Raw genomic sequence first — 22,846 nt, forward strand, 5'->3', positions numbered from 1 at the left:
CACAATACATAGGGTTGCCGTGCACTACTGCTGACCGCTGCCCTATACTGCAGCAGTCCTTCATTGGTATAGGGACTGACGTACAGTCTGCTAATCACTAACACACAACCTGCTTGGTCCACAAAAGTTCTTATAAGGACTGGTAACTTGGTATAGGGTGCTACGGTACATAGGCCTGAGTGCAGTACAGTCTGCTGTTCTGTAAGGACCGCTATCGGTCCACAATACATAGGGTTGCCGTGCACTACTGCTGACCGCTGCCCTATACTGCAGCAGTCCTTCATTGGTATAGGGACTGACGTACAGTCTGCTAATCACTAACACACAACCTGCTTGGTCCACAAAAGTTCTTATAAGGACTGGTAACTTGGTATAGGGTGCTACGGTACATAGGCCTGAGTGCGTTACAGTCTGCTGTTCTGTAAGGACCGCTATCGGTCCACAATACATAGGGTTGCCGTGCACTACTGCTGACCGCTGCCCTATACTGCAGCAGTCCTTCAGCGGTATAGGGACTGACGCACAGTCTGCTAAACACTAACACACAACCTGCTTGGTCCACAAAAGTTTTTATAAGGACTGGTAACTTGGTATAGGGTGCTACGGTACATAGGCCTGAGTGCAGTACAGTCTGCTGTTCTGTAAGGACCGCTATCGGTCCACAATACATAGGGTTGCCGTGCACTACTGCTGACCGCTGCCCTATACTGCAGCAGTCCTTCATTGGTATAGGGACTGACGTACAGTCTGCTAATCACTAACACACAACCTGCTTGGTCCACAAAAGTTCTTATAAGGACTGGTAACTTGGTATAGGGTGCTACGGTACATAGGCCTGAGTGCGTTACAGTCTGCTGTTCTGTAAGGACCGCTATCGGTCCACAATACATAGGGTTGCCGTGCACTACTGCTGACCGCTGCCCTATACTGCAGCAGTCCTTCATTGGTATAGGGACTGACGTACAGTCTGCTAATCACTAACACACAACCTGCTTGGTCCACAAAAGTTCTTATAAGGACTGGTAACTTGGTATAGGGTGCTACGGTACATAGGCCTGAGTGCGTTACAGTCTGCTGTTCTGTAAGGACCGCTATCGGTCCACAATACATAGGGTTGCCGTGCACTACTGCTGACCGCTGCCCTATACTGCAGCAGTCCTTCATTGGTATAGGGACTGACGTACAGTCTGCTAATCACTAACACACAACCTGCTTGGTCCACAAAAGTTCTTATAAGGACTGGTAACTTGGTATAGGGTGCTACGGTACATAGGCCTGAGTGCGTTACAGTCTGCTGTTCTGTAAGGACCGCTATCGGTCCACAATACATAGGGTTGCCGTGCACTACTGCTGACCGCTGCCCTATACTGCAGCAGTCCTTCAGCGGTATAGGGACTGACGCACAGTCTGCTAAACACTAACACACAACCTGCTTGGTCCACAAAAGTTTTTATAAGGACTGGTAACTTGGTATAGGGTGCTACGGTACATAGGCCTGAGTGCAGTACAGTCTGCTGTTCTGTAAGGACCGCTATCGGTCCACAATACATAGGGTTGCCGTGCACTACTGCTGACCGCTGCCCTATACTGCAGCAGTCCTTCATTGGTATAGGGACTGACGTACAGTCTGCTAATCACTAACACACAACCTGCTTGGTCCACAAAAGTTCTTATAAGGACTGGTAACTTGGTATAGGGTGCTACGGTACATAGGCCTGAGTGCGTTACAGTCTGCTGTTCTGTAAGGACCGCTATCGGTCCACAATACATAGGGTTGCCGTGCACTACTGCTGACCGCTGCCCTATACTGCAGCAGTCCTTCAGCGGTATAGGGACTGACGTACAGTCTGCTAAACACTAATACACAACCTGCTTGGTCCACAAAAGTTCTTATAAGGACTGGTAACTTGGTATAGGGTGCTACGGTACATAGGCTTGAGTGCGGTACAGTCTGCTGTTCTGTAAGGACCGCTATCGGTCCACAATAGATAGGGTTGACGTGCACCACTGCTGACCGCTCACCTATACTGCAGCAGTCCTTCAGCGGTATAGGGACTGACGTACAGTCTGCTAATCACTAACACACAACCTGCTTGTTCCACAAAAGTTCTTATAAGGACTGGTAACTTGGTATAGGGTGCTACGGTACATAGGCCTGAGTGCGTTACAGTCTGCTGTTCTGTAAGGACCGCTATCGGTCCACAATACATAGGGTTGCCGTGCACTACTGCTGACCGCTGCCCTATACTGCAGCAGTCCTTCATTGGTATAGGGACTGACGTACAGTCTGCTAATCACTAACACACAACCTGCTTGGTCCACAAAAGTTCTTATAAGGACTGGTAACTTGGTATAGGGTGCTACGGTACATAGGCCTGAGTGCGTTACAGTCTGCTGTTCTGTAAGGACCGCTATCGGTCCACAATACATAGGGTTGCCGTGCACTACTGCTGACCGCTGCCCTATACTGCAGCAGTCCTTCATTGGTATAGGGACTGACGTACAGTCTGCTAATCACTAACACACAACCTGCTTGGTCCACAAAAGTTCTTATAAGGACTGGTAACTTGGTATAGGGTGCTACGGTACATAGGCCTGAGTGCGTTACAGTCTGCTGTTCTGTAAGGACCGCTATCGGTCCACAATACATAGGGTTGCCGTGCACTACTGCTGACCGCTGCCCTATACTGCAGCAGTCCTTCAGCGGTATAGGGACTGACGCACAGTCTGCTAAACACTAACACACAACCTGCTTGGTCCACAAAAGTTTTTATAAGGACTGGTAACTTGGTATAGGGTGCTACGGTACATAGGCCTGAGTGCAGTACAGTCTGCTGTTCTGTAAGGACCGCTATCGGTCCACAATACATAGGGTTGCCGTGCACTACTGCTGACCGCTGCCCTATACTGCAGCAGTCCTTCATTGGTATAGGGACTGACGTACAGTCTGCTAATCACTAACACACAACCTGCTTGGTCCACAAAAGTTCTTATAAGGACTGGTAACTTGGTATAGGGTGCTACGGTACATAGGCCTGAGTGCGTTACAGTCTGCTGTTCTGTAAGGACCGCTATCGGTCCACAATACATAGGGTTGCCGTGCACTACTGCTGACCGCTGCCCTATACTGCAGCAGTCCTTCAGCGGTATAGGGACTGACGTACAGTCTGCTAAACACTAATACACAACCTGCTTGGTCCACAAAAGTTCTTATAAGGACTGGTAACTTGGTATAGGGTGCTACGGTACATAGGCTTGAGTGCGGTACAGTCTGCTGTTCTGTAAGGACCGCTATCGGTCCACAATAGATAGGGTTGACGTGCACCACTGCTGACCGCTCACCTATACTGCAGCAGTCCTTCAGCGGTATAGGGACTGACGTACAGTCTGCTAATCACTAACACACAACCTGCTTGTTCCACAAAAGTTCTTATAAGGACTGGTAACTTGGTATAGGGTGCTACGGTACATAGGCTTGAGTGCGGTACAGTCTGCTGTTCTGTAAGGACCGCTATAGGTCCACAATAGATAGGGTTGACGTGCACCACTGCTGACCGCTCACCTATACTGCAGCAGTCCTTCAGCGGTATAGGGACTAAGAGTTTTGTCACAGGGTCATTTAAAAAATGACATGCAGAGGAAGAGGCAGGCCCTTCCGCAGGGGTGGTAGGGGTAGGGCAGGAGCAACAGGCTTGAGCCAAAGTGGGAAGTTGCAGAAGGTGCGTTCAATTACTTTAAAGGATGCACCAGACTTGGTTGAGTGGCTCGCTCAGCCTTACTCTTCTGCACCCTCCTCATCCTCTCGATCTGCACCCTCTTCTTCACTCTCTGCTATGTGCACCCCCAAAGACACTACCACCAACAACACGACCACCACCACCACCACCACATACCTTCCGCTTGAGTCACTGGAATTATTTTCCGATCCATATCAAGAGGACATTTCTGATGCGCAGCCACTCTTGGTATTGGATCAGGAAGAGGAGGTAGCAACAAGCGCTACTCAGCAGTCTGACGCCAGTACCCAGATCAGCCCAAGGAGGAGGTTGGTCCCCGGTGTTGCTGCCTACTCTACTTATAGCGGTGGGGAAGGTGACGTTGATGATGACGTGTCTAGTGATGTCACGTGGGTGCCCACAAGAGAGGAAGAGGAGGGGAGTTCAGAGGGAGATATGGACCAGCAGATAGGGAGGAGAAGCAGCAATGACTTACATTGCACAGCAGGGACAAAGCAGACTGCAAATGTATCAGGAGCGAGTCATCGACCATGTACGGTCACATCTGGCGCTCCCAGGACACCGGCACATGGCTCCGCAGTGTGGGCTTTTTTTAACGTGTCCGCTGCTGACAATAGCGTTGCCATCTGCAATCTTTGCAGTCAACGCGTTAGTCGCGGTAAGCCCAATACTCACCTAGGGACGACCGCCTTAAGAAGGCACATGAGCAGCCATCACCGAGCCCAGTGGGAGCAACGGAACACACAAAGCCACACTGCAGGCTCTCACCGTCCAGCCTCGTCTTCTACTTCTCCTTCTCCTCTCTCCTCACAATTGTCCTCCACTCCACCTTCCATCACGCCAAGCTCACATTTTTCTGCAAAAAGGCAGGCTTCCGTGGGCCTAATGTTTGAGCGTAAAAAAATGATGATGCCGGATAACCCTCTTGCCCAACGGTTGGCGGCTGGCTTGTCAGAACTCATAGCCCGCCAACTACTGCCATATAAACTGGTGGACTCGGAGGCCTTTCGCAAATTTGTGGCCATTGGAACACCACAATGGAAGGTCCCAGGAAGGAAGTATTTCTCAGAGAAGGGCATCCCAGAGCTATATGGCCATGTTCAGCGGCAAGTGAATGTATCTCTGGCACACAGTGTCGGTGCCAAGATACATCTGACCACAGACACGTGGTCTAGCAAACACGGGCAGGGAAGGTATATCACTTTTACTGCCCACTGGGTGAACCTTCTGACGGCCGTCAAGCATGTAACCCGTGGCACCCGTGTAGATTTGGTTTTACCGCCACGGATTGCATGCAGGCCTGACTCTTCTTCTCCTCCTCCTACTCCATCCTCCTCCCTCTCCTCCTCAGCTGCCTCCTCCTTTTCCGCTGCTAGCGTCTCTTCCACTGCACCGCCCAAGCTCCCCAGAACCTATTCCACATGCCAGGTGAGACGTTGCCATGCCGTGCTGCGTCTGTTGTGCCTGGAAGCAAAGAGCCACACTGGCCCGGCACTCCTTTCAGCTTTGCGTTCACAGGCAGATGAGTGGCTAACACCGCTCAATTTGACAGTTGGTAAAGTGGTGTGTGACAACGGTGCCAATCTGCTTAGCGCATTGAAACAGGGCAAAATCACGCACGTGCCGTGCATGGCACACGTCTTAAACTTGGTCGTGCAGCGATTCCTTGTCAAATACCCTGGGGTCCAGGACATCTTGCGGCAGGCAAGGAAAATCTCGGCCCATTTCAGAAGATCTTACACGGCCATGGCTCGCCTTGCTGACATTCAGCGGCGACACCATCTGCCGGTCAGACGTCTTATTTGCGATTGCCCGACGCGATGGAACTCAACCTTCTATATGCTTGATAGGCTGCTCCAGCAGAAACGTGCAGTTAACGTCTACCTGTATGAACTCTGCGAAAGAAACGGTTCTGGGGAGCTGGGTTTTTTTTCACCGCGCCAGTGGCTGCTCATGCGCGACACATGCAGACTTCTGCGGCCATTTGAGGAGATCACCAAACTGGTCAGTCGCAGCCATGGCGCCATCAGTGACATGGTACCTTATGCCTTCTTTCTGGAGCGTGCATTGCGTCGTGTCATTGATCAGGCTGTGGAGGAGCAGGAGCGGGAAGATGAGGAAGTCGCAATGCTGGATGAATTCCCAGGGGGGGCTACTCTATCTGAGACAAGTCAACAACAGGAGTCTGATGAGGAGTCAGAGGAGGATGGTGCCGGGGCGGATGAGCAGGAGCAAGAAGAGCATGCTTTAAACCTTTCTGGGATCCCTGTTGTGCGAGGATGGGGAGAGGAGAATGAAGAGGACGACATTATCCTGGATGATGAGCAGGAGCCAGGCCACCACACCGCTTCCACTTTAGTGCAAATGGGGGCCTTCATGCTCCAGTGTTTTAATAGGGACCCCCGTATAAAAAGCATGAGGGTCAAGGACCAGTACTGGGTGGCAACGTACTTAGACCCCCGGTACAAACACAAAATGGCGGAAATGTTACCGCCGTCGCAGAGGGCTGTCAGAATGCAGCACTTCCAGGCCTTGCTTCGAGAAATGCTGCATTCTGCTTTTGCGTGCGCTGGCAGAGGAGCAATTCCCACTCCCAGAGAAGGATTTGCGGGTACCAATCCAACAGCGCCTGCAAGAAGAGGCCGGTTTGAAGATGTGTTGGTGACTTCGGATATGAGGTCATTCTTTCAGCCGACCCATCGACAGGTGTCATCCGGATCCAGCATCAGGGAACGCCTAGACCGTCAGGTGTCCGACTACATTGGGTTAACGGCCGATGTGGACGCTCTGAGGAGTGATGAACCCCTAGACTACTGGGTGGGCAGGCTTGACCTCTGGCCAGAGCTTGCCCAATTTGCAATCGAACTGTTGGCTTGCCCCTCATCCAGTGTCCTGTCCGAAAGGACGTTCAGCGCAGCAGGGGGGATTGTGACCGATAAGCGTACTCGCCTAGCTCACCACAGTGTTAACTACCTCACATTTCTAAAAATGAATGAGGCATGGATCTCGGAGGAATTCAACACATGTGATCAGTAGACCATGTATATGTCTATAAACAATTTTTGGAATCAAGCACACAGACCTTCTTAATTCATTTGGCTCACTTCCCTGACCCAAAAAAGCACACCGTACTATATGCCCCTACCCTCCTCTTTGAAGAGGTTGAGCGGTGTCATATTTCTACTGGGGCTGCTTATTATGAGGGGTTCCCACCATCCCTGTGCTGTGCTGACTTCCTCCTGGGTGTTCTTATTATGAGGGGTTCCCACCATCCCTGTGCTGTGCTGACTTCCTCCTGGGTGTTCTTATTATGAGGGGCTCCCACCATCCCTGTGCTGTGCTGACTTCCTCCTGGGGGTTCTTATTATGAGGGGATCACACCATCCCTGTGCTGTGCTGACTTCCTCCTGGGGCTGCTTACGGTGCTGCTGTCAGCGCTGTATGTCACGGAGCTGCTGTCAGCGCTGTATGTCACGGAGCTGCTGTCAGCGCTGTATGTCACGGAGCTGCTGTCAGCGCTGTATGTCACGGAGCTGCTGTCAGCGCTGTATGTCACGGAGCTGCTGTCAGCGCTGTATGTCACGGAGCTGCTGTCAGCGCTGTATGTCACGGAGCTGCTGTCAGCGCTGTATGTCACGGAGCTGCTGTCAGCGCTGTATGTCACGGAGCTGCTGTCAGCGCTGTATGTCACGGAGCTGCTGTCAGCGCTGTATGTCACGGAGCTGCTGTCAGCGCTGTATGTCACGGAGCTGCTGTCAGCGCTGTATGTCACGGTGCTGCTGTCAGCGCTGTATGTCACGGAGCTGCTGTCAGCGCTGTATGTCACGGAGCTGCTGTCAGTGCTGTATGTCACGGAGCTGCTGTCAGCGCTGTATGTCACGGAGCTGCTGTCAGCGCTGTATGTCACGGAGCTGCTGTCAGCGCTGTATGTCACGGTGCTGCTGTCAGCGCTGTATGTCACGGAGCTGCTGTCAGCGCTGTATGTCACGGAGCTGCTGTCAGCGCTGTATGTCACGGAGCTGCTGTCAGCGCTGTATGTCACGGAGCTGCTGTCAGCGCTGTATGTCACGGAGCTGCTGTCAGCGCTGTATGTCACGGTGCTGATGTCAGTGCTCTGTATTACGGTGCTGCTGTCAGTGCTCTGTATCTCCTGCACCCTCTTGTTTGCCTACCCTGGTCCCTGACCTTCCCTCTCCTCCATTGCCTTCATTAGCTCCATAGTCCTGAATTGTCAGAACAATTTCCCAAATAAAAAAAAAATGCTTGTAGTTATCGATCCCAAATTCACCTCATACATGTATTATGCTATTGTCCAGGTGGTGGGACTACGTGCTACCCCCTAATAATTACCCCGTGGCCGCAAATTCGACCTAAAGGTTTGCGAAATTCGCCTCCCATTGAAGTCAATGGAGCCCGCGGCGAACGGTCGTTTTCGCGAACGTTTGTGTCCGTTCGCGTTTCGCGTTCGCGAAACGTCCCGTCGGAAGTTCGTCCATCACTAATCACCAATGTAAGGAACATTCTTCCCTCTGATCACCAATGTAAGGAGCATTCTTACCACTGATCACCAATGTAAGGAACATTCTTCCCACTGATCACCAATTTAAGGGACATTCTTACCAATGATCACCAATGTAAGGAGCATTCTTCCCACTGACCAACATAAGGGGCATTTTTTTTTTCCTACTGGCCATTGAGGAATCAGCTTTAGTAAGATTTCTCTGTGACCTGCAAATTATTTTTGCGGTGCCAGGGGTAAAAAGGTTGAGAAAGGCTGCTTAAGGCCGCGTACACACAATCGAATTGTCCGGCAAACTTAGTCCGGCAAACAATCTGGCGGATAGTCCGGCGGACTTTCTACCGAACGGACTTGGCCACACACGGACACAATGGCGCAATGACGTACAACACGTACGACGGGACTAGAAAAAGGAAGTTCAATAGCCAGTAGCCAATAGCTTCCTTCTCGTACTTGCTTCTGAGCATGCGTCATTCTTAGTCCGCCGGACTACCATACTGACGAACATATTGTCCGCTGAAACCCAAGTCCGGCGGAAAGATTGGACTGCAAAAATACTTTCTAAGTCCGCCAGACTTTACACTGAGAGAAAGTGCGCTGAAGCCCACACACGATCGGATTGTCCGGTGAAATACGTTTTGGCGGACTAAGTACGCCGGACAATTCAATCGTGTGTACGCGGCATTACAGTATATCTAAAGTCACAATCTTTTTGGATGGAGTAAGAAAGGACTAAAACCCCTGTGGAGTTATTTTTTGCCAATAGTGTTCCACTGAGGAGATTGCATCTTCTGTTCTGTGGGCCGAACAGGAAGTGATGGAAAATTCCCATTTAGCCAATTTTCAGCAGAAAACTAGAGATTAGGATCCCTCCAATTTTGTACAATCCAGAACACACTTTGGTCAACAGTGTCAAGCCTTGATAAGGAGGGACCCTTAAAACCCCTAAAAATATTTTATATTTTCATGATTGAGTTTGCATAAAACAAATTTTGAATTCTACACATTTTTCTGCTTTTGGTACTTCTCTCGTTGCCTAAACCCAGTCTCTACTTGAGAAATAGAAACCCGATAGCGGCAACCCTTCCACACTCCATGTTACAGTGTTGGGGTTCTAGTGTGGGGTCAATTCCCACATACATTTTCCCTGTTTGTGTAGTTTTCCTTCACCCACTCTGCTTTCCATGCAAAATCATATAGGTTCGGTTAATTGTATTCTTCAACAATTGACAATCTCCGGTTTATCAAAGGGGTCTGTGCACAATATTCCTTATCAAAACCACTGGGCAAAAAAAAAAAAGACTTGTTCTTTCAATGGGGCAGTTTTGGTGCCCGTTGCCGTACCCTACTGAAAGCTCACCAAAACAAAACGCACTCCTGAACACTCTTGTAGCACCAAAGCCAAGGTAAGGACTAGGCCAATATAACAGACAGGTGTGAAAGGGTCCCAAAACTGTATTGTGGACATTAGACTGTAAGCTCCTTTAAGCACAGATGGGATCTATGTACTCTAAATCAGGGATCCTCAAACTACGGCCCTCCAGCTGTTGCGAAACTACACATCCCATGAGGCATTGCAAAACTTTGACATTCACAGACATGGCTAGGAATGATGGGAATTGTAGTTCCTAAACAACTGGAGGGCCATAGTTTGAAGACCCATGCTCTAAATCATTGCTAGCCCTGCTGGTGCTGTTAAAAATGCCTTTAATAAAACAAACATAGGAACAGCCAAGAAATGGTTAGACAGAACAGACATAATGTGCACACAGTTCAGGAACGTTGAACATGCACCCAGCGAAGGACAGAAGACTCTCTGGAACGAGATGGCAGGTTACAGGACATGTAGGTCAGAGAGGCAAGTCAGGGAGGTACAGCTTACCTTTGAATTTTCCTAAGGCTGCATGGACAAAAACACAAGCACCATTAGCGTGGAGAAACACTGAAAGAGGGAAAGTGGCGGATGCCATTAAAATCTAGCACTGGGCTCTGCAAAGTTGGCATGTTCAGTGGCATCAACTGCCTTGATAAACAGCCAAGAACGACGCTGAAATACATATACCTCAACCTTTTACAAGCCAATTCTGTTCTGATGAATCATACATTGCTGCCACTCCTTATAACCCTGACAGCCTGTGCTTCTCCCCTCAGCCCCCAGTGCTTTAAACATGTCAGGGAAATACTGCTTGCTATATTATATATATTCCCCACGTCTGAATCCTCTGCAGTTTTTGCCCAGCCCCTTAGTGTGCTTTACAATTATAGTCTTCCCATGTTAAGAGATAGCCACTTGCTTCAAAAGGGGGGCAGCTTCCTTGGTCATGGTACAGACACTTCTACTCACAGCCTCATTTCTGGTATGCAGGGGATAGAGGAAATGATAACATAAAAATGAAAAAAAAACTATATCTATAATATACTAGCTATAGATAAAAGAAACCCAAAAGCAGCGCTCTCAGCGGGGGAGACTCCTGATAAATCCAGAGTGGAGTTTATCACTGGGTGCCCAGGCTCAAAGGATTTCCATCCACTGTAATAAATGTTCAAAAGAAAGGTAGCCAGAAACTCCAGAATCCAAGTATAACAAGTATTTTTTGCTACATTTGATAAGGTTAAAAAAAAAAAAAACAGCTTACGCGTTTCGGCACAATGCCTTGATCACAGCAACATGTCGAAACACGTAAGCTGTTTTTTAACCTTTCCCGAAATTGTAGCCATACTTGGATTATGGAGTTGCCGGCTACCTGTCTCCTTTCTTTTGGAAACTTATACTGGCCATCTTTAAAAATTCCTTCACAATTTATAACCAAAACCAATGAATTAAATAGTGTTTTTGCAACTTTGAATTCAATTTTGCCAAGGTTCATCATAAAACTGCAGTGGCGTGCGCTGTTGAAGCAGAGGTCACTGCATACTTTTCGTTACCTCTACAGAGTTTGTCTCTTTTTAATTTTTTTTAAGCCCAACTTTAGGAATAATAAAAAAAATAAAATAAAATAAAAAATCACCCTTGCAGTAGGTTTCCTCCCCAGCACTGCAAGGGTTAAATTCTTGCTATGCTTAGGGGAGCACAGTGCTGGCTCTATCACTTCTTAGCCTGTACCGGGCTCCCGTACCCGGCGGTGGGCAATGTGGTTACTGTCCATTTGAAATGGCGAAATACATTGGCGGCTCTGTAATTGAATGATTGAAATATCTTTTTTAACCTTCCATTTAGACGTGCTGAATTTTTTTTTTTTTTTTTTTTCTTTGCAACACACCTGCATGATGTGAACAGAACACACAAAAAACAACGGTTTTTCTATGTGTCCTTGCATGGAGCCTGCGTTGATCGGGACTCCGAGACTCCCGGTTCCGGGTCACGTGATCTCGGTGATTGATCACTGAGATAGCCAAATCAGAGGCCATCACAGCAATCATGTGACTCGGGCCCGGGAGTCCCAGGTCCCGATCGTTAGCAGCGTGCTCCCAGCACAAAAAGATACACATACATGCGGCCCTACGGAAAAAGACCGACTTTATGTGCATCTCTCTTTGTGCCGGGAGCACGCCGCTTGTAGTAACGATCAGGACCATCACAGTGATCCGCCTCCATGTTTAGTTTCTTATCTGAACGAAGAGGAAGATACAGTGAGTATTTGATCGGCTGCTGATTTTGTACGTTTGCCCCACTGACAAAGAAACGATCGGTCTATGATTTTAATGGTCGGTTTGTTATAACAGTGAGAGACAGAATAAAACCGCCTGCGGAATTTATATTTTTGCTATTATTCTGTCTCTCACTGTTCTAATAAACCGACCAATAAAATTATAGACAGAGAATTGCTTACTTCTTCTTATTTCTTTTTTGCTTTTTTATGCAACATGTAATTCACCACGAATGACACAAAACTTTTTCTGATTTAAAAAAAAAAAAAATAATTATAGACCGATCGTTTCTTTGTCAGTGGGGCAAATGTAAAAAATCAGCAGCCGATCAAATACTTCCCCCCCCCCCCCCCCCCCACACTGTACATTGTAGCTTTCTCTTCTTGCATGAGAGGAAGTTATACGCAAACGTGTACTAATAAATAAAGAAGAAAAAAAATAGAAAATAAGAAGAAAAATAACAAGCTAAAAGGTTTGGCAGGGTTAGTGTTAGGGTCAAGGTTGGGTCAAAGGTCACGGTCAGCATAGTTTGGGTGGAATTAAAGTGTGTTTTTTATTATTATTATATATTTTTTTTATGATGTAACCTTTTCAATATTTATTGCAATTTTTTATTAATTTTTTATAAGCCCTGTTGGGGGGGGGGGGGGGGGGTTCGGCGAGATATTAGGGGTCTTGATCACCCCTGATATCTCCCTTTTGAGACAGGGAAGGGGACTGAGGACACAGATTCCCCAGTTCCTTTCTCTGCAGCCTCAGCTGCACTAAAGATGAATGGACAGGAGACAGAGGCTCTTCTGGGAGCCAGGGATCACTGACTCTACATTCAGAAAAGGAAGGAGATGGTAAATGACAGATTTACGGACTCCTTCCTCCGCTCTCCATCCTGACAGATCGAGGACAGAGCGGGACTGAGGAGCACGGAGGGGGGGACAGAGGAGAGCACGGAGGGGGGGACAGAGGAGAGCACAGAGGGGGGGACAGAGGAGAGCACAGAGGGGGGGACAGAGGAGAGCACAGAGGGGGGGACAGAGGAGAGCACAGAGGGGGGGACAGAGGAGAGCACAGAGGGGGGGACAGAGGAGAGCACAGAGGGGGGGACAGAGGAGAGCACAGAGGGGGGGACAGAGGAGAGCACAGAGGGGGGGACAGAGGAGAGCACAGAGGGGGGGACAGAGGAGAGCACAGAGGGGGGGACAGAGGAGAGCACAGAGGGGGGGACAGAGGAGAGCACAGAGGGGGGGGACAGAGGAGAGCACAGAGGGGGGGGACAGAGGAGAGCACAGAGGGGGGGACAGAGGAGAGCACAGAGGGGGGGACAGAGGAGAGCACAGAGGGGGGGACAGAGGAGAGCACAGAGGGGGGGACAGAGGAGAGCACAGAGGGGGGGACAGAGGAGAGCACAGAGGGGGGGACAGAGGAGAGCACAGAGGGGGGGACAGAGGAGAGCACAGAGGGGGGGGACAGAGGAGAGCACAGAGGGGGGGGACAGAGGAGAGCACAGAGGGGGGGACAGAGGAGAGCACAGAGGGGGGGACAGAGGAGAGCACAGAGGGGGGGACAGAGGAGAGCGCAGAGGGGGAGGACCCAGGAGAGCGCAGAGGGGGAGGACCCAGGAGAGCGCAGAGGGGGAGGACCCAGGAGAGCGCAGAGGGGGAGGACCCAGGAGAGCGCAGAGGGGGAGGACCCAGGAGAGCGCAGAGGGGGAGGACCCAGGAGAGCGCAGAGGGGGAGGACCCAGGAGAGCGCAGAGGGGGAGGACCCAGGAGAGAGCGCAGAGGGGGAGGACCCAGGAGAGCGAGATAGAGGGGGGGACAGAGGAGAGCGCAGAGGGGGAGGACCCAGGAGAGCGCAGAGGGGGAGGACCCAGGAGAGCGCAGAGGGGGAGGACCCAGGAGAGCGCAGAGGGGGAGGACCCAGGAGAGCGCAGAGGGGGAGGACCCAGGAGAGCGCAGAGGGGGAGGACCCAGGAGAGCGCAGAGGGGGAGGACCCAGGAGAGCGCAGAGGGGGAGGACCCAGGAGAGCGCAGAGGGGGAGGACCCAGGAGAGCGCAGAGGGGGAGGACCCAGGAGAGCGCAGAGGGGGAGGACCCAGGAGAGCGCAGAGGGGGACCCAGGAGAGCGCAGAGGGGGACCCAGGAGAGCGCAGAGGGGGACCCAGGAGAGCGCAGAGGGGGACCCAGGAGAGCGCAGAGGGGGACCAAGGAGAGCGCAGAGGGGGACCAAGGAGAGCGCAGAGGGGGGACCAAGGAGAGCGCAGAGGGGGACCAAGGAGAGCGCAGAGAGGGACCAAGGAGCAACAGAGGTGGACTGAAGGAGGATATGGGGGACAGGTCAGGGGTGATCAGTGTGGCGCTGGGAGGGGTTACAATCACCAATTTCCCTGTACAGATTTCAACAAAGCAGCTGAAAGCCGTGGGAGGGCGAGGGAGCTTCATTGAAATGTATACAGGGAGATCTGTTAATTTAACTCCTCCTCAGCGCTGCACCGATCACCCCTGACTGTCTAGGTATATATAGTAGGTAGATATACACACACAGTTAGGAAAATACGGATTGTGTCCACTACAGATTGTGTAAGTTTTGCCCACTTACATAGAAATGAAAGGTCTATCATTTTTATCATAAGTGTATTTTATATGATAGAGGCAGAATATCAACCAAAAATCCAGAAAAAAAACACACAATACAAATGTGTTCCAAGAGACGGTGCTTGGAGGTGGGTATGGGGTGAAGACAAGGTGTGATTTTTCGGAAGGAGGGAGTACCTGCACCTATTCCCTGAGAAAAAAAAAAATTTTTTATATAAATTTGGTCTGGGGCATCTACTCTCCAATGATGTTTGGTCAAACGGGTGCCATTTACACACATTTTTGAACACAAATTAAAATAGAACCATTTGTCAATCAAAAAAATGCTAAAAGACCAAGAAGCCCATTTCCATAAAGCACATTGCAATAACACAATTGCTAACCTCATTCTAAAAACACCAATTGCTTGGCTGCCCATGGCTTTCGGGGTAAGTCACAAATATGTAGATTAGGAGAACACGGCACTCCAAAAGAAAAGATCAGAATGGCAGTTAGAGAACTACAGTATTTGGCAAAAGATCTGTGGACACCTGACCATCACATTACACGAGCTTCTTAGACATCTCATTCCAAAACCATGGCCACTGATATCAGATGGCCCCTCTTTGTGGCTATATTAGGCTCCACCCTTCTGGGAAGACCCTCCACAAGATTTTGGAATGTGTCTGCTGGAATTTGTGAGGCCACAATGTTGGATGAGAAGATCCGGCTCGTAACTGGCATTCCAGTTCTTTCCAAAGATGTTCAGTAGGGTTGAGGTCAGGGCTCTGTGAAGGCCACTTGAGTTCCTCCACACCAAACCATGTCTTCATAGTGATGTTGACTAAGAAGACCTGGTGTGTTTGAATTCATCCCAAAGCTCTTCATTAGGGTTGAGGTAAGGTACTGGTGTTGGATAAGAAGACCTTGATCAACATTGATGTTCCAATTCATCTCAAAGGTGTTCATTAGGGTTGAGGTCAGGGTTCTGTGCAGAAAACTCAAGTTCCTCCACAGCAAACTGGTCACACCATGATTTTATGGAGCTGGCTTCATACACAGGGGCACAGACATGTTGGAATGGAAGAGGGCCTTCACCAAACTGTTACCACCGTCTTCGTAGGTTGTAGTATTAACAGAGTTCACTAGAGACACCGTAACCCAATCATTTTCAGGGGGTTCCTTATACGTTTGGATGGGTGTGATGGTCAGGTGTCCTTTCAGAAACTTTTGGGCATATGGTGTAGCATGTTTACAATAAGCGACCAGCAATGGCAGCCAACATAAGTTTCTTGGTAAAGGTTTCGTAGACATGAAATTATAAACTGTTCATACTTGAGATAGAGGGTTAGAGGAGCCAACTGCCTAATGCCCATTCTAATGCATCCAAAGGCCTAATGCCCATTCTGAGGAACAAATCGTAATGTAAATATCATTTCACATTTGCACAACGAGCTGTACCTTGTGACAACAATTGCTATTGCATTTTAGCTGAGACCACTTATAAAACAAAAAACTGCTCCTTCGGGAGAAACCTAAACTAAGGGGTACCCATTGAGTTCAAGGGAGCAATTGCTTATCGGCTGGAACCAAAGAGGTCCTCTCATACTTGGGGGTAGGAAAGGTATGACAGAAAATGGACTGGCTGCTATAGAACCTCATTTCTTTGACCACTATGGCTTAAAACCCCAAATTCTGCTCTGTCTGACCCCGCAAGATACTTCTCTGTCCTGTTCAGAAGACAATCATGGCTGAACGAGTAACATGAAAAAATTGAAAAAAAAAAAAAAAAAAATGTTATACCCATCCTTTTTATAGAACTCCAGCATCATGTTATCGGTCGCCACGCTGAGCGGCCTCCTGGCCTGGTCGTGCTGCTTGCGGTCCGAGTGGTCCATGTCTGGCGAGGGCATGGAGCTGTAGTTGGCATTGTGGTTGGTGTGTATGGGGCTGCCATAGTTACCAGTCACGTTAAATTCGATTTCTGTGGGAGGAAATTGGTTGAATTAAAAAAAAAAAAAGAAAAAAAGGTGTCCCTACCAAAACATCCTATGCACAAAATCGCAGTAGCTCATGAACAGTTGGCTTTAGGGCAGCTGCCTGATGCCGAGCTCACAGGCGACAGATCAGTATGCACAACCCGGATGGCCACACTCACCGCCCGGGAAGAACCAGTCGGCGTGTTGTATTATTGGCTCGATGATCCCTACAATCTGCAGCGAGACAGTGGTCATCATTTCCGTGATATTGCTACAGGGAATTAAGAGAGGGGATTAGCAATTGAACAAATTCAAGGCTATTAACCAGTAATACAAATAACATTTAGGAATTTATTATTTGTAGTACAAAGACCCATTGGCAAGATTCATAAATACGAAGAATATAGTTTCCTGTAATATGGTAATAGAGACCAGAAATCCTGTGCTTTGCAAAGAGCATTGAGACTGGACATGGACAACAATCAGCTCCGGACACCCAGCTGACCTCGGGCAATAAAAGAATGATTTTCACCATCTTTCCTTAATAGACGAATAAGCCTTCATTCGGTAACATCGTGATAGCGGTTACGGCAAGTAGTTACTTCCTGTTTCAGTTATTGCCTATAAGACCAGTAAACTCTAGTCATCCTTTCTGTAGCATGGGTCAAAAAAAAAAAAAAATGGGCAATGCCACCCCTCTAACTGCTCTTTGTACCTGTCTCACGTCATTGAGTTTGGAGGGCTTCTGGCCCAAGTTCTTGGTCAACTTACCCTTCAGCTTGCGGCCACAGAAGGTTAGGCCCCAGCACGATGGCCATATTGCTGGGGTTCATTTTGTTCGCGTCTTGAAACTCCGTCAACTTAGACAGAAACTTGATGACGTACCTGAAAATTAAATCGTGAATTCAGAAGCAAATCGGCAAGGCGGAAATAAGCGAAAGGACGAAAGTTAACAATGGGCAACTGGAAACTGGTGGGCGGGGCCGCTGATGAGGGGTAGTGCCTGCCTCCTCCTCCTCCAGGACCCAGGCTCCATAAGTTCAAGGGGGGGGGGGGGGGAACCAAAGCAGCAGTAGAGGAGCGCCATTACTGCAATAAAATCAATCCCCCTGTTTTTATAATGCTTCAGTTTGTGAATGAACAGGGAGCCTCTGTACAGAATGCTTAGTGTTCATTCACTGTGCAGCTAAGGGCGGCAGAGAAAGGATTGAGGAATCTGTGTCCTCAATCTCTTTCTCGAATTCAAAAGTGAGATATTGGGTGTTTGTTTAGACGCCTGATATTTCACCAACCCCTACAGGGCTGTTTAAAAAAAATAATGTAAAAAATTTAAATTGTAAAAAAAATAAAATAAGGGAACATTCTGACAGGTATTCTGGCTGCATGGATGAGTAGTTTCTTCACGTGGCTGGAGCCACCTGTTAGGCTTGGTTCACTATTCCTATCAGCTAGACCAGTGATGGGCGCACCTTAGCACCCTAGATGTTTTGGAACTTCCTTCCCCATGATGCTCATGAATCATGGGAAAGGTAGTTTCAAAACATCTGGAGTGCCAAGGTTTGCCATCAATGAGCTAGACTGTATGGGACTCCATTATTTCTAACAGCAGCTCTGCTGGTGGGGAACGGATGGTTCACAAACTCTGAGGAGGAAGGGGAGGAGGTATGGATTTATATTACTCTAAGCCCTTGTACACACGGTCGGACATTTCGACAACCAAATCCATCAGATTTTGTCCGTCGGATCTTGTCTGAAACTGTTGCATACACACGGGTCGGACTAAGTTGTCGAAAAATCTGATCTTTCAGAACGTGATGACGTAATTTCATTACGACGGGACTACGTTCAGGCTAGCAGCCAATAGCGTTGATGTAGGAGTTTGATCTGAGCATGCGTGGCACTTGGTCCGATCGGAATTCTCTACACATGATCGGAGTATGTCCGATCGGACCAGTTGGTCGGAAAATATTTCCAACATGTTGGAAAATTTGGTCCGACGGATATTCCGATGGAATCAGTCCGATGCAGACCACACACAGTCGGATTATCCGACAACACGGTCCGATAGGACACATTCCGACGGATTCTCCGACCGCGTGTACAAGGGCTAAGAAATCACGGGCAACACCAAACCAAAACACTTTGTACTTTTGGCTGTGGCCTTTGTAAAGCAGCAAAGGCCACAACCAAAATCACAACATGGGAGCACCCATGGCCAACTTACTTGAAGTTGTTATAGTTGGATTTCGGCAGCTTCTCACAAGCGTTCCAGAGGGCCTGAAGCCTTTTGTCCTGATCCTGAATGCTGTAAAAAAAAAAAAAAAAAAAAAAAAAATCGGGAAACAGACACAGATTATACAAGGGAATTAAAATAACCAACCAAAATCTTGGGGAGAATCGTAAAGTGCCACATCCCAGAACAATCGCCCAAAACATATTAAGGAACCAACCCTCATTCCACCAATAAGTGACTTTTGTAGGCTTCTTCCCAATTGTGCTATTGTTGCCTCTGGTACAGAGTCTTTAAAGTCTTTTAAGGGTGGAATCGATTATACAAGGTTGAGTGTAGAAGTGTGATAAGTCCAGTGAGTAGATATCCTCGGACTGGCGTTAAACCCGTTTAAGCAAAGCTGGACAGCACAGTGACTATGTGGTTAGCATAGGGATCCTGTGCTCACCGCCTAGTAAAGATGATCCCTATTGAGTTTAGATGATGACGTGTTCTCATGGGTTTACGATTTTTCCTTCTACAACCCAAAAACATACCATCACTATAGCTGACACAAAACATGGCTCAGAGTGACTCTAAAGCAAGGAGATTAGATTGTAAGCTCTTCTGGGGGAGTAGGCTGACATGAACAACTCACAGATTTCTGTCAGTGCTATAAACAATGAATTCACCTTCAAGTTATCCCAGCTCAGTTTTCTACTTCCCTTACCCATATATTTCACTCCTGACATTACGTAGACATTTACTACTCTATTAAAATCACATGTAATAAAAATGGTTTATTGACTGGACGGAGTTGCACGCACATGAATTTTAATGGCATCCCAGTCTTAGTCCGGAGGGTTCAATATTGAGTTGGCCCTTTGCAGCTATAACAGCTTCACCTCCACAAGGTTTAGGAGGGTGTCTATGGGAATGATCAGTGTCTGACCTCATTTGTGAGGTCAGACACTGATGTTGGAAGAGAAGGCCTGGCTCGCAGTCTCTGCTCCAATTCATCCCAAAGGTGTTCTATCGGGCTGAGATCAGGACTCCCTTGGCTGTGCACTGGTGCGCAGTCATGTAGTAACAGGAAGGGGCCATCCCCAAACTGTTCCTACAAAGCTGAGAGCATGAAATTGTCCAAAATTTCTTGGCATGCCGACGCCTCATCAGTTCCCTTCCCTGGAAATAAGGGGCCAAGCCCAACCCCTGAAAAACAACCCCACACCATAATCCCCCCTCCACCATAATCCCCCCTCCACCAAATGATTTGGACCAGTGCACAAAGCAAAGTCCATAAAGACATGGATGAGCGAGTTTGGGGTGGAGGAACTTGATTGTCCTGCACCTCAACTTGATAGAACACCTTTGGGATGAATTAAGAGTGGAGACTGTGAGCCAGGCCTTCTTGTCCAACATCAGTGCCTGACCTCACAAATGTTCTTCTGGAAGAACGGTCAAACATTCCCATAGACACCCTCCTAAACCTTGTGGACGGCCTTCCCAGAAGAGGTGAAGCTGTTATAGCTGCAAAGGGCCAACTCAATATTGAACCCTCCGGGCTAAGACTGGGGGGTCATTAAAGTTCATGTGTGTGTAAAGGCAGGCGTCCCAAAACTTTTAGTAATATAATGTATAGCAATAGACAAAACTTTTATTTGTTAGTTGATGCTGGAGTGGGGAAGCCTTGAAAACCCCGTCCAGTTTATTTGCAGTCTGTCCCCACTGGGTAGATTTGCCCTCTCTGTTCGTCCTCCTGGTGACTCTTGCCACCAAGATAGAAAGTGACAACGGTGTCAGAGGGGATTTTCCCAGTAATTTCCACTTCCTGTTGAGTCTCCAGGACAGGAAGGGAAGAAAAAAAAAAAACAATTGACAGTGGTTGATGTTGTAATATGTTGGCCGATTTATGTAGGATATTGTATTAAAGTACCATATTGACCAGACATTCAGTTCAGTTGTCCAAGCCAACTGAATTTTAACATATCAAAGGGACAGCTGAAGATCCTTTGATGTGTTAATCTTATGCAAGTCTACCTAGGTGTGTGAGGTATGGCCTGTTAACCTAATTGAACATTTCAAAGGATACATTGTTTACATACTTAAAGAGGAAGTAAACCCTGATGAGTTTACTTCCTCTTTCATTCCCTGCAAAGGTAAAGCAGAATGGACTACTATACATCGCATCGCATCGCATCACAGCCCATTATGTGTCACTTACCTGACACAGGAGCCAGCGAAGTCACCGCTGTCCCCTGTAGTCCGGCGCATCCATTTCCTTGGTGGGGTCTCGCAGCTCCGCCACCGTCATTCGGCGAAGCCGCGATGACGTCACTCCCGCGCATGCGCACGGGAGCCGAGACGCGCGGCATTACGCGGCATCTTCGTCATCGTCGATGCCACGCTCAGTGCGCCTGCGCGCCGCTGTCTACGGCGCATGCGCCGTAGACAGCGGTGCCCGTCTTCAGGCAAATATCTCCTAAACCGTATAGGTTTGGGAGATATTTCTTGGACCTACAGGTAAGCCTTAATACAACCACTTTAAGGATGATGTAGGACCATAGAAGAAGTAAGAAACATTTGGTTGACCTAGCAGACCCCCCCCCCCCCCCCCCCCCGGTGTCAGACCAGTACTTGAGAGGACATTCAGTCTATTCTATCTCGGTGTGTAAGGAGGCACAGGTCTAGGAGACATGGGACTCTGAAGGCCGGTATTCATTGTCATATATACTCTGTTGGATTTTGTCATCTGTTGCAAGACTTTGTTCTGTGTTGGAAGTCAATAAAGTGCTCTCTGGAAGAATTGGGTTGCTGCGGTTGAGTACTCACATCATCATTCTAATAACTACCAATTAATTATCTACACGCCACGATATTATATCGCTACAGTTGACTCATTCTATACTATATCCAAAGTTAAAAAACACAAAAACAGACAAGTTTTGGCACAGATACACTTTAGACTCCCTACACCGGCACATTAAGGCCCCACTGTAAACGAATACTTCTGCTTCGCTGCAATGCTTGGAGCAGATGTCTCTATGACCCCGATGTCAGAATAAAAGTATGGACTCACTTGGAAGCTTGGATCCATTCCTCATACAGCTCAAACGTCATCAGGGGCTCTGGAAGCTCTCGGAGGTAAGATTTTAATGCCCCTGCAAGGACAAGTGGCGATGTAAGAAGTCTTGTTAGGGATAAGACCTTACCTACTGGTCTACTGATTAAATGTTCGAATACCTCTCCTTGTAATGTGAAAACAAATGCTGAAGAATTACATGTAAAATAACATCTTTAGCTCTGCTGCAATGGCCTATCAGCTACTCCCCTTTCTGAAGCCCAATTTGTGAACACTTCCATTGTGGAGCTCAACCGGATACCTCTTCCACGGCTGCGAGCGTGCCTGTGTTTAAAGCAGTACTTACCCTCAATATGTCGCTTCCAAGTTCCTCTCTGCCCTTCCTCCCTTCCTCTGTGCAAATTGAGCTCCTCCAATCCCCTCAGCACAAGACCGGCCCAGCAACCCGGAGCTCCAGCAGTCTTGAGTTGTGGACTGTTCCTGACGTCATCAAGCCTAGAGCAGGTTCCATAGACCAGAAACATTTCACAGCTGGACCATTGGGGGGGGGGGGGGGGGGGTGCAGTGTTCCGGAGGAACGAAGGATTGGGTTCATGTAAGCTTTCTCCTCACCCCTCGAAAAAAGGAGCAGTTGACCTGTGCAGTGGTACACAGGTCTGATAGGCAGCCGGTGGGGACAGGAGATACCAAAGCACCACACACTATGGATGCAGGAGGCTGCGGTGTTGGAACATGGGCACCAGAGGACAGGTCAAGCTGCACACGGGATGATTAGGGTGTGCCCAGGCACATTCGGCACACCCCGTGCACATGCCAATGGCTAAGAATAACAAATACAGCTCTTAAAGCGGGAGTTCCGCCGTTTTTTTTTTTTTTTTAAAGCCAGCAGCTACAAATACTGCAGCTGCTGACTTTTAAAATAAGGACACTTACCCGCCCAGCGCGCCCGCAATGTCGGCACCCGAAGCCAATCTCTCGATCGTCTCTCGGGTGCTGCCGCCGCCATCTTGGGTGTGGGAATCAGGAAGTGGAGCCTTGCGGCTTCATTTCCCGGTTCCCTACTGCGCATGTGCGAGTCACGCTGCGCAATAAGGATGATCCC

At 48.6% G+C, this 22,846-nt stretch overlaps 1 protein-coding gene across 4 annotated transcripts in view; it reads right to left on the reverse strand.

Annotated features, from left to right (window-relative positions):
* Nucleotides 1–22,846, reverse strand: part of ARHGAP44 (Rho GTPase activating protein 44) — a 135,077-nt gene that overhangs the window by 26,936 nt on the left and 85,295 nt on the right. For 3 of the 4 annotated variants that reach the window (XM_077458599.1, XM_077458597.1, XM_077458598.1), the window contains exons 12-17: nt 21,742–21,823; nt 18,678–18,758; nt 17,225–17,338; nt 16,633–16,724; nt 16,278–16,458; nt 10,139–10,156 (exon numbers count right to left, since the gene is read on the reverse strand). In XM_077458599.1, coding sequence (XP_077314725.1) covers nt 10,139–10,156; nt 16,278–16,458; nt 16,633–16,724; nt 17,225–17,338; nt 18,678–18,758; nt 21,742–21,823 — 568 coding nt within the window. The remainder of the gene's footprint in view (nt 1–10,138; nt 10,157–16,277; nt 16,459–16,632; nt 16,725–17,224; nt 17,339–18,677; nt 18,759–21,741; nt 21,824–22,846) is intronic. The other variant, XM_077458601.1, reaches the window with a different exon arrangement.

The sequence above is a fragment of the Lithobates pipiens genome, unplaced genomic scaffold, assembly GCF_037356315.1.
Source record: "Lithobates pipiens isolate NorthernLeopardFrog02 unplaced genomic scaffold, aLitPip1_a1.2 Scaffold_28, whole genome shotgun sequence".
Lineage (NCBI taxonomy): Eukaryota > Metazoa > Chordata > Amphibia > Anura > Ranidae > Lithobates > Lithobates pipiens.